General features: G+C 39.8%; 1 protein-coding gene across 6 annotated transcripts in view; it reads right to left on the reverse strand.

The window, feature by feature from the left end:
- Positions 1–3,757: 3,757 nt before the first annotated feature.
- Positions 3,758–12,427, reverse strand: part of AHI1 (Abelson helper integration site 1) — a 178,368-nt gene continuing 169,698 nt past the window's right edge. For 2 of the 6 annotated variants that reach the window (XM_075924228.1, XM_075924227.1), the window contains exons 24-25: positions 10,426–10,505; positions 3,758–5,127 (exon numbers count right to left, since the gene is read on the reverse strand). In XM_075924228.1, the coding sequence (XP_075780343.1) occupies positions 4,902–5,127; positions 10,426–10,505 (306 nt within the window). In that variant the 3' untranslated portion in view covers positions 3,758–4,901. Of the gene's footprint in view, positions 5,128–9,944; positions 10,211–10,425; positions 10,506–12,427 lie in introns of those variants that run through there. The other 4 variants (XM_075924231.1, XM_075924229.1, XM_075924230.1 and 1 more) reach the window with 4 other exon arrangements.

A 12,427-nucleotide genomic window follows, 5' to 3' on the forward strand; every position in this document is an offset into this window, starting at 1 on the left:
TGAGGCCCACCACTCAAGTGCCTATGTAGGGGATCTGCCAGGCCTGGGGCTGGAGGACCATGTCGGGGATAGGGTTAAGATACCAGGGCATGGGCACTTACTGGCAGTTCCCCTCTGAGTTTTGACAGGTGCCTCTCCAGCCCCTTGAGCATTCCAGGAGAGGGAGGCCACAAAGGCAGCTGAAAGCCAACATAGCCTGTTTCTCCGGGCTGTGAGTTCCACGCTGTGTCTCTTAGAGGTCTGGCACTGAATCTCCCTCATAATTTCTAAGGTTTAGTCTGAAGGACCTCAGCAATAGCCTGGGACTTAGCGTACACACCACAGAAGGATGAAGAGTTTGGTGAGATGATTAAAAGATTAAAAAACATGCCGGAAGCCACCAAAGCTCCATTATAATGAGCCTTTCCATGCTCTTCTGTTCCTTCTTCCCGAGCTCCAATTCTGAGTTGCTACAATCTCCTAAGCCTGCCCCAGGCAGCAGTTTTCTTCTCAAGATGCTCATTTGCCTCTTTCAAACCTCCTCTCCCTTTTATTCCTTACGCTCAGTAGTTCTGTTGCAAATGCACACATTGATACTTTTAAGCAATACAAACCTTTGAACTAATGCGGTATGTTTTTACAGGCACAGTTGCACATCCATAAATTATTTTCTCAAAAACATTTTAGGTAGTTTTAGGACAGAATGCAAAGCAAAAAATATGAAAGACCCTTTAAATTAACCTTTCATCTCCTTTAACATTCAGCAAATACATCTCATTCCCCCACTCCCCCCAACTTCCAGATTACAACTAATTTTTAAATGACTGTACCATAGGCATTGAAAGCATGCCCAATTTTTACTCTCTTAGTGATGTAACTTTTTCTGGCACTCTAGATAATCCCTTCAATTGAAGAGAGCATTTTTTTATGAAAATGAATAGTTAGGATAAGCACTAAATTGGTAGTTTAAATCAATGGTGGAAAACTAGTTAAGCTGTTACACCAGCCCTGTGGAAAACAAACAATTTAGTTGGAGAAGTTTAAAACTCCTTTGTTTTAAGCTGTTGGAGGCTGTACAATTTCAAACAAATAATACCAAGACAGAGATAATGTCTAACATGAATAGTATATGAAGACAAACTTTTAAACAGGCACAGATGGTGATGCAAAGGTAAATATAACACTGAAGTTCATACTAATTTCATAGACACTAAAAAGAATAATTTAAAATAATTTTGTGTTTACCAAACAAGTGTTTTTGCTTGAGCCTGTTCCCGCCTTATTTGAAGTATTTCCCATTCACCTTAATAATTAGAGCAGAAATATGTGGTGAATGAAGTGCCTCATTATCAAGTTTGCATCCACAGTCACTGCAGAATGGCTACCATGCCGGCTATTTTTCATAGCTGTCTGCTTTTGCTTGTGTTGGACCATTGTTAACCCTAAATGATACTGACATTCAATTCTCCATCAGACAATCGGGTCCAGCCGGCAGATTTAGTTCACTAGTCAACAGAGACTTTCAATTGTCATGTTCTTCTGTGTTCTCATTAGCCCTTGTTTGACTGTGATCCAATGCCTACTGCCTTTTGAGATAAATGATGCTACAAATAAACTATTTATGTTTTATGATGTCCATTCCTTAAAGTGCTACTTCAAAACCCAAATGCAAATGGATAGTTAGGGGGGAATGTAAGGAAAAAAATGAATTGTCTCTTCCTTTCTATTTTAATTTTTCACATGTGTATTGTTCATCATATCTTTGAGGAACCACAAACACATGATGCAGAAGGAGAAATATGTATACATTAAAAATATATAGTAGAACCCAAAAAGAAACTACTATATTCCCACTGTCCAGATAGTTATAAAATTCTGTAATATTTAACCTCCTTCATCATAGATTTCTACCTGCTTTGTTCCACCGTTATTACACTGACACTATGTGTACCACTAATTCAAGGTTAAGTCTGTGTTTCCTGTAGAAACCCTTCATGCAGGTATTTATAATTCTGTCATTCTGGACTGTAGCTTTTTAATAAACAAGATCACAGCTCACCCACATACTGGGATGTTTAATGTTTATCTATTAAAAAAAAGGGGGGGAGAAGGAAAAACTTTCAGATCACTTGTGTAATCTGCATTGGAAATTTGGGCTCCCTCCTTAAATTAAGATTTAGTTCCTCTAAATGTCTGAAAGTTACCACCAAGTATATGAAGTTTACCATTTTTTAAAATAACTTTTTTTTTTTTTTGCTGCATTACCATGAAAAAAGCATCATGCTACACAAGGACACAAAGATTCACATCCAAGTTTAGTTTACTAAACTAATGCCCCTACTAATGCAGACTGACTTGAGACAGACAACTTTTTTCTATTACTACAAGCATATTTAAAATATAAGCTGCATACCTGAAAAATCACTTTTTTGTCTATGGGTATATGTACATGTAAAACAAAATCTGAATGCCTGAGGGGAGAAGCATTGCCATTTCTCAGACCTCAACACCACTGAAAGCAAAAATGAGATATTTGTAAATGAATGTATCAGCTACATTTCCAAAAAAAAAGGCAAAAATTTCAAGTCCCTGATATTATGTGCTATTTTAAAAGATCAATAATCTTAATCCGAATCTTCTAAATTGGATATTGAAGTGTAGTTTTGTTAAATGCAATTTTTTCCTCTGAAGTAAATGCAGTTCCCTCTAACGCTGCACTGAAGGAATACAAAGCAGTAAAAGAATCTAACCTCCATGAGGCAGGGAGAAAAGGATAATGCAAATAAAGCCAGCTATTTTATAGTAATGAGAATAGTAACACAACAATTTTTAAAAGTATATTTTCAGTTCCATAAATTTTCATGTTGGGTCTTTTATTTGATTTCGAACTGTGCCTTGGAAGACACTTCTTCTGCCTCTCTGCTCTCAATTTGGAAAGTGTGGCAAAAGCAGCTCTGTTCAGCTTCAGAGCAGTGAACATAATTGGAGCCCTAGTTCGCAAGCATGAAAGGAAGCACTGTGCCTTTGATTAGAACAACCATTTCTCTCTGGTGTGTATGTGAAGTGTTATTTTTATCTTCAGCAGCCACAGTGCCAAATTATCATTTTACGAGGCTTTCCAAATGAGCACTCAGCTCTTGGCTACAGCTCTGCTCTCCCTGACGTGTAGCCTGATGTCATGCTCTGCCCTTTAAAAGTGACCAATGATATTTTAAAGTCATAAGAGGCTGAAGTTGTCCTTTTCTAAACATCAAATGCCACACACCTCACTGAACTGTTAGCTGGGCTGTATTTCAACAGCAGACAAGAACCCAGCCTAAAATATGAAGCAATTTCACTATGCAGGAATAATCTGCTTTTAGAATATATGGCTGAGAAACACACACATAGGAGTTAATTACCACTCAGTGCACACATGTAACTTAGACACACACACACATTGGGCAAACAGAGCCCTTAACAATGCCCCTGAATAAAGGATTTTTTTCATGGGGAGTTTTACTCAAAAGAAACATGTTTACAGATTTTTTATGCCTTCAAAACATGTGCAGGGATGATGCTACAATATATGGCAACTAGTCCTTTGCATCTGGGTGAGTTTCACACATCAGCGCCCACCATGGTTATTCTCACTTCTTTTTTTAATGGAATCAAGTGCCTTGTCTACTAAATAAGGGTTTTCTAATTTTATGTTATTTATTGCTTCAGAGGGGGAGGGGGAAGTTTTTCCTAGCAGAGTAAAAATAAATTGGACACCATCAGTCAGAAAAAATACCAGCATTAACTGATGGAAAATATTTCATTTAATGTCAAATGACAGTATTGCAAGAAATTACTGAAATAATTAATAATGGTTGACAACATAGTGCTATTAATTTCAAAAAGAAATAAACTAAACATTTAATAGAAATAAATACAACACACAGCATAAAACAAAGCTTTTGATATGAAATATTTCTTCAAAATAAAGTAAGATACATTTGGCAATGCTGCTAACAGTGCAGCAAAAACTGAGTTTTACAAAGTTTTAGTGCATATTTAAATATGTATAAAAAGCCTTCATTGAAAAAAATCAATGTACCCAAAAGAGGAATTTTCCAATTCTTACTCATGTTGGTGAGTTTTACTCACAAGTATTTCAACTGAAGACAATTTACTTGCAGGGGTATCTGTTCAATATAAACAAAGGTTGCAAAATGTAGTCCAAAGTGAATATGCCACAACAGGAAAATACAAAAAATGTGTGTTTTCATGTAGACCTGAGTAGGATTCTGTCAGAGTGATCACATGCTACATACAGAATACTGTCTGTCTTTTTACTTATAAGAAAATAAAAATGGCTAACACAAAACCTTCTGTTTTGGTCAAGCTTATTTCACTTTAAGTCCCAGAGTACTAACAACTTTGGACTTCACTCGCCCACCTTTGCCCATGATGAGCAGTTCTACTGATTTCAATGGGACTGTACAGAAGTGGCAGGGACCCAAAGCCCATTGAAGTCAATGGGAATCTTTCCAAGATTAAAATTTTAGTCAGCATGAGAAAGGTAGCAGAATCCAGGACTTAGATTCTCTATTTCAAAATGCATCTGTAAATGCTATTTTGGGGAAATATGAAAGTCAAAATTCTGGCTTTAACTGCGCAGCAGCCCAGTCCTGTGAACTGGTGGCTATTTAAGACTTGTTAACCTTTGTAAGAGCCGGTGATGCCAGATTCCTTGCAGAATTACATTTTACATTATATGGCTCATCTTGCCAGGAGTATGGGGGAATTGTATATGTTTATCTATGTTTCACGTTTTATTTTTCAATGATTTTCTTATACTGAAATTAAGGTTACCATTTCAGTATAAATCCCATTCAAATCAATTGTTTGCATATAATATTCCGAAGGTGACCCCTATATCTGAAGTTAAATGATGACTAAATTTCATAACAGTCAGGCTCAAAGGCAACATTTGTCTTTCCACTTGCACTTGAACTTTTCACTGCTCTTTTCTTCTTCGTCTTCTTCAGTTCTACCTCATGGGCTCTAGGTATGTTTTCAACACTATCAGTGGTAATTGATGATGTAGGGGTGTCAAATGCAATTACATTTTGCTGATTTTCTGTTTCATTCTTCAGTATTCTTTTCTTCTTCTTCGTACCTCTATTTGGGGACAGGGGAGAGAAGGAGGATAAGAAACATACAGAATTAGCCAACATTTAGAGCTTTTTCTACCCACAGCTGACATGCTAAAACAATGCTACACACATTTATTGCCTTTCCCCCTCTAGTATGGTTTTGAAACTGTTATAAGTACTACTGTGCTACTGCAGAACCAAAACAGACAAAAGCATTAGAACCAAATATGGTAGAATCTATTACAAATCCAATGGTTTGCTTTGCAACATATGCTCTAGCAGTCCTGTCTGGTGACAGCTGCACATGATTTTTAAAATCAACTACTAGAGCCTCAAGTAATCAATAAGTTTAATTATTTTAAAAGTGTTAAATTACCAATCCTCTGGCTCCCTCTAAAAAGTCATTACAGAATATTTTTCATCCTACAAGTTTGATTTCCACAATATTTCAGTTGAAAAGAGATTTCTGGTTTATTTATTTATTCACCCACTCTACAAAAATCATGCACAATGGAGTAACTCACTGGATCATTTAAAGTATCTGAACTATGATGTGTTTACAGAAATGCAAGCTGTTTTCATTTCATTTCCACTAATATACTGGGCACCTCACATAAGCACCAAACACAATGAATTAAGCCCGTTTCCTTATGTACCCTCCCCAACTGCTGCCACCCAATTATGGATTGTGCTGGCCATCTGCAGACCCCCAATGGAGCAGGGATTTGTGTGCACTGTTGTGCTGCAATCCTCAATAAGGCTAAGTCATGGATTTGCTGTTTTGGGCAGAAGCTGATGTAACCTTACTTAAATCATGACTTAGCTTGGACTGTAAGCTCTTTGGGTCAGGGACTATCTCTTTCAGCTGTGTTTGCATAGTGCTCAGCACTATGGGGTCTGGGTCCATGACTGGGTCTCTAAGTGCTACCACAATACATAGGAATAAATAGTGTGGATGTCTGAAATCCAAAGCATGTGATGAGCTTCATGGAGCTACCCTGGAAGTTGCAAGGCAGAACAATAGCCGATGTTGGTAATTCTGCTCCTGTGCAATAAGCACTCTTGCTAACAAACTGAAGGCTATTCTGTAAACTCTTCACCCCCCCCCCGGAATGTGCTGGCAATGCAGCTCCAAGCAGAGGCACTGACTTTTGTTTTCGCAGGTGGGTGCTTTATGCCTTCCAGTTTCACTGTGCACCCTGTATATGCTCCTATCACCTACTGCTGGCTTATGGGTGCTGAACACCCCTTTTTTCAGTGGGTGCTTGAGCCCCAGAGCACCCATCAAGTTAGCGCCTCTGCCTCTCAGCATGAAATGTTTGACAGCAGTGCCCGCTGGAGCACCTTTATGCTCCTTCCTGCCCCTACCCTCACTGTTTCTGAATGTTCTGAGTGGGAGGCTATAAAAAAGGGGCAAGACATTCTGGCCACCACAACTCTTTCCACCACCTCTTCCTGAAATCCATGATTACATGAGGGCTTGATGGAAAACAGGATGGTGGGCAGGGAGCATGGGCATTCAGGGTCCATCTTTAAAATCTCCCGTTCCAGGTGAAAGGCCTTCATTTTTCATCTTCTTCAAGTGTACAGACCCACTCAAGGAATCATTTGATATGCTATTCTGACATGTGAGGAAGGTGGGACATGGAATCCTAATTAAACAATGACCGAAGAACCATTTGATCACAGTGAGCATCTGAAGGGGAAGCTAGGTCTACGGAATCATGTTTTGTAAGCATGTGTACAAAGCTCCATATCTTCACACTCAGACCCTTGAGAGCTGAAATTGAAGTCATTGTGACCAACAGTTTATGAAACTGAATTGTATCTTCTGATTGTGAAGATGCTGAAGCAACTTCTCCATTATCATCAGGAGAGGTCTCATCATCAGGCTCTGGATGTGTGTTCTGGAATTCCATGGGTCCCTCTGGTTCTTCCTCTGAAAGTGTTTCTGGGACTACGGATGGGAAGTGGTCTCCATAGTCCAGTGATGTAGATTGATATGTAGTGATGCAGTTTCAATGTATGACACTTTCTTCTGAGCCCTAGGAAGGGACTGATCCCTGTAAGGTGTGTGTTGAACACCCTCATAACATCTAAGTGAGAATCATCGGCAGAAGGAGGGAATTGCCAGTCCTGCCAATATTCTGCATCAGGTTTCCTATCATAGTACCTACTGGGGTAAGGGCACGGTCGGTGTTTTTGTGAACTGTGTAGAGCTTCTATGTAGCATTTGCTCTGATAGGCTTTCTTGGGAAAAGAAATGGTAATTTAGCTTGTCTTTCACAGTCTAATTCACTGTTAGATTGGGGATCTGATCTCTGTTGATGACACCAAGGAGTCAGTTCCAAAATCCAGAACCATTATGGCTGTGGCATTAGAGGCATGACTCTTTTGTAGGCATTTGCACTGTGCCACAGCCTTAATTTCTGGCCCAGGGTGAGGGTCCAGGAGGGATATGAAATTGTGCGCTGCCTTGCTAACAGGTGCCATATCTCGCACCACAAAGTTATCTGGAACAAAGCTGCTGGATGTGAAGAGGTGCTCCCACTTGGATTTGCTCTGCTAACACAGGCTGATACACGTGATTCCACTGTGTCTTGAAGTATGATCTGATGGCTTAGGATTCTTTGGTACCCAAGGTTTTGCTTTCATTCCAGGAACAGAGGATAGTACCTTTAGCTGGATCTTGGGCTTTCTATTCCCTGAGGAGCTAGGGGATGACATGGGTATCTCTGTACTCACAGAGGTGATTAGGGTTTGGCTGCTAGTGCGTCCTGAAGTACTAAGGCTTAGTACTGCTTTTGATGCTCTTTGTGAGCTCTTGGGATGAAGGTGCTGCAGACTGTGTACTCTGCAGGACAGCCAAGTGAGTCAGCCACCTACATAGGCATCCAAAGTGGGAATACAGCAGGACAAAGGTACAACTCTTAATTACTGGTCTCTTCCTCTTCAGATCTGCTCCTGAAGCCTGAACTGAGGTGTCAGAACTAACAAAACAAATAAAACACTTGTAAGGAAAAACAAATGAGTTTAATTTCTGTTAATCCTAACTAGGAAATCTAAGTCACTGGGTCTTCAAAGAAGTAGAATCAATCTGGAGAGGTTCTTGGTCTTTCTGCTGCTGTGTTTGGAAGGAATTGAGATAGTCAAAATGCCTTTTATAGCCTCCCTCTCAAAATATTCAGGTATAGCGAGGGCTGGGGCAGGAAAGTGCTCCAGAGGAAATTGTTGTGAAATGTTCCACCATGAGGAGCTGTACTCCAGTGCATCCTATGAGTAGGAATACGCAAAGACTAGTTGAAGACCAAGTAGAAATTCATAAAGGACATTATCCCTCCATATGGTCTTAATAAGATAGGCACTGCTATCTTAAGACATCATGAATTAGTGGCCTCCAGTCCAGATAACGTATTTTCAAGGATTCTGACCCTTTGTTCAATTTCATGAATCCTGCTTAAAACTGCCCATGTTTTTCTCTCTCATGACTGAACTCTTGTCTACGATGTGACATTTTTTACAGCATATCTTTGCAATCTCTTGGCTGCTATCTTTGCACACACAACTGGCTCCTATCCTGTTTCTTTCAAGATGGCATGGGAGCACGAGAAGAATGTTGTTTTAAGCTCAAAAGCAGCTCTGTCAGACAAGGCAAAACAACAGAAAGAAAATTAAAGGTTTAAAAAACCCTAATGTGTTCCTGAGAAAAGAGCACCGAACAAAACTTGCCTGCCCATCTATTGATTTAATCCCCTTCCCTTTTAAATTAGCTACTTCCTGACAAAGGTGCAGTAGCAGACTTTGAGCCAGACTCTCTCCTACTACCAGGTTCAAGTGGCCTCAGCATCCTCAAAGCCTGATATCTAAACCTCTCTGCAGCACTGCTGCCTGCCCAAACAGGAGAGTAATGACATAAAGCAAGGCCTTCAGTCCCTCCTATGTTTAGAGTGGCATCTCTGTGACACTCTTGCTCCCTGCTGTGCTGGTGTTAGAAATTAAATTCTGATGACTCAAATATCCATTTCTTTCTGAACTATAGATGAAAGGTTTCTTAGGCTCTTTCTTTCCCAGATATGATCCAGCAACCAGATGGACCTATTCTCATGACTAAAATGTGTTTAATTAAGTAAATATGTAACACTGAATATTTCAGTGGTTACACGGTTACATACAGCAGCAGGGGGGCGGAGAAGTGGGGGAGAAGAGGGAGGGGCAGGCAGGAGCCGGTGTGTGCGGGGAATCAGCTCTTAAGCTGGCCCCCCGCACATACTGAGAGCCTGGGTGTAACCATGAAGGGGTTGGTTAACCATGTACATGGTTACGTTTTCACATCCCTACTCATGACACATTTACTTCTCATTTTAATGAACATTTTATACCCAGTAATATTCCCCCCATATCTAAATTAGATCATATTCTTTGTAGATTCCATATTTTATAAACCCCTGGTCCAATACGCCTCAAAACACTAAAAATCACTTTTTGATGAAGTTTTAATTATACAATCCTGTCTTAGTGTGGTCCAAGTCCTGTCTTTAATAAATGTAACAAGTTTGTGTGTACTCATACTAAACCATGGATTTTCTTCTTAAACACAATCCAGTTAATACAGTATGCTCAAACTGCAACCTCATATTGTATCGGCTAACAAAGTTTATGACAAAAAACATAAGTATTTTCTAGGTATTCTTCAAAAATAAATGAATGCAAATACTTCAAATAATGGTTAGGGTAAGATTAAGATGACATGAGAAATCAAGCATTTAAGCATCCACATGGAAGATCTTATGCAAAATGTTTAGATCTTATTTATTTCAAAGTTTCACATTCTATGGAGACATATATATGTACACACACATATATGTATATACACACATTTAAAATGCAAATGTAGTAATGAAAGATGCTGGCTTGTTTGTCTTCCTTACATGTGACAAACTTGTTCAATTTACATTAATTAATTCTTAGAAGGTGCAAAAAGTAGTTGGCAGCTCATAACAATATGGGTTAATCAAAAGAGCTGAGGGACGTTGTATGGCAATCCTGCACCTCGGGATTACAGTTCAATTCCCTTACTCTGTACTCCTTACAGTATCTCTGTAACACACCTATTGAAAAAAGTACAACAAACCATTATTTCCTTTTCACTTTATTTTTCTTAAACACTTCTCTAGACCAATTATCCTAAATTTAACTTCCTGTTTTGCTGTCTTGCTTAAAAGAACAAAACAACCCCTCCCCAACACCCCACAAAATATCTCAGTTTCCTAAGAGCAGTTGTAGAAGTAACACTGCAAATTGCTTTGAATGATTTGTTGCTTACTGTGTCACAGGTGAGTCTATATCTGTGTCATGCTCTGAGATAAATTTCAGGTCCCCTGACTTGGTGATGACTGCTGACATCTGCAAAAGAAAACAAGAAGAAATGTAGAAAGAAGAAAGACAATGGGGCTAACACATGTACATTGAAAAGCCACCAGCTTCCTGAATAAGGAGAGAATATACCCAGTCTGAAAAAAAGATTGTCTATCAGGCATAAAGTGTTCACTCCTATGTGGTTAAAAACAAGGAAACAGCCCCCTGCTTCAACTACTCCTTGCAAACAAAGACAATTTTCAGGTGTGCGGCAAAAAACAACTGGTTATGAATCTTTGCATGAATGAATCTTAAAATGCACACAGTCTATAGGGGATTAAGTTTATTTCAGTTACTGAATTACTAATTAAAGAATGCCAAAGAGTCATCCGATTCATAGCTTTAACTACTACAAAAGCAGTCTGCCTCATTTTGTTAATCTAGCCTTGCAGATTTCATTCAAAGTGCTTCAAATCTCTTTGAGTTTGTTTGGAATTTAGGGTTTGTACAGACTCAAAACTTAGTGAATGTATACAAAATTCTCTAGTTTCCTGTGAAACCAGTGAGTTTGAGCCTAGTTTGCACTCCACATCCATAGACCTCCTCTAATCCTGAGGACTGAGACCCTCCCTTACCACAAGCAGTGGGAAGGAATGGCTCAATGGCCTGCAACTTCTTCTACCCAAGGTTTGAAGTCTTTCACAACAGAGGGCTCTACTGCTCTTCCTCCTGGGGTATGTCTAGACTATATGCCTCTGCCTACAGAGGCATGCAAATTAGACATACCGACATAGTCAAGGAAGCGGGGATTTAAATATCCCCCGCTTCATTCGAATAAAAATGGCCGCCGCATTGTGCTGGCTCAACTGTTTGTCGGCGCACACCGGCAGTCAAGATGGGGATTGGTCAACAAGAAAAGCCTTTGCCGACTGATCCCTTATGCCTTATGAAACCCCCTGCCACTCTGCGGTGCTGCCTCTGTATCAGAGGTAGCAGTGTGGGGTGCCAGGCAGGAGCTGGTCCGTGAGGGGAGCCAGTTTAAAATTCAGCTCCCCACACGGGACCTGGTGCAAGCTGGAACTGAGCTGGGTTGCCTGCTTGCCAAGCTCCTAATACACTTTAAATGCAGAGCTGCAGCGGGAATAGGTCCTGGACCCAGCATGAGCCAGGACTGAGCAGGGCTGCCTACCTGCCTGCCTCCTAATACACTTTAAATGTAGAGAGGCAGCAGGGGTATGTCCCAGACCCGTCACAAGCTAGTACTGAGCTGGGCTGCTCACCAGCCTGCTAAAAAATTTACTGGCAAGGTGTGGAAGGGACATGCGTGTAGTCTATAGCATTAACCTATAAGCTTTAGCTTATCGGTTAATTGATTGACTACACTATCACATCCCTATTGTGAGCCCAAATCAATAGCACAACATATTGACATTTCATCTGAGTTTCCCACCAATTGCAGCCTAACATCTCAATCTGACGCAGAAAGGCTCTATCGAGTCAAATTTTTTTGTTATTGTTGACTCCATCAAATCTGGGCTTACATGTCGATTTGAGTGTCTGCATCAAATTTGTACCCTTTTTGGATTCTTTTCAGAGTTCAGAGAATTAAGTGATGAAGATCTATATCCAGCAGCAGAACAGTTTCAACAAAGGTACAACAATGAAATTTCAAGAGATCTCTTTGATGATATCTTCTTCCAGAAACGTATCCATTCCACCAAGCCAAAAGAATTGCTTCAAGAAATATTTGATCTCGGCCTGTCAACTGTATTTCCTAATATCACAATTGCATTACGTATTTTTGCCAGTATCCCTGTATCAGTGGCTTCAGGTGAATGCACATTCAACATGTTAAAACAAGTAAAGAACTATCAGCATTCTTCAATGGGACAAGAGCGTTTGAATGGGCTTGCAATGTTTAACATTAACAGTGATGTTGCACATAAATTAGATTTTTCTTCAATTATAAA

The sequence above is a fragment of the Pelodiscus sinensis genome, chromosome 3 (assembly GCF_049634645.1).
Source record: "Pelodiscus sinensis isolate JC-2024 chromosome 3, ASM4963464v1, whole genome shotgun sequence".
NCBI lineage: Eukaryota > Metazoa > Chordata > Testudines > Trionychidae > Pelodiscus > Pelodiscus sinensis.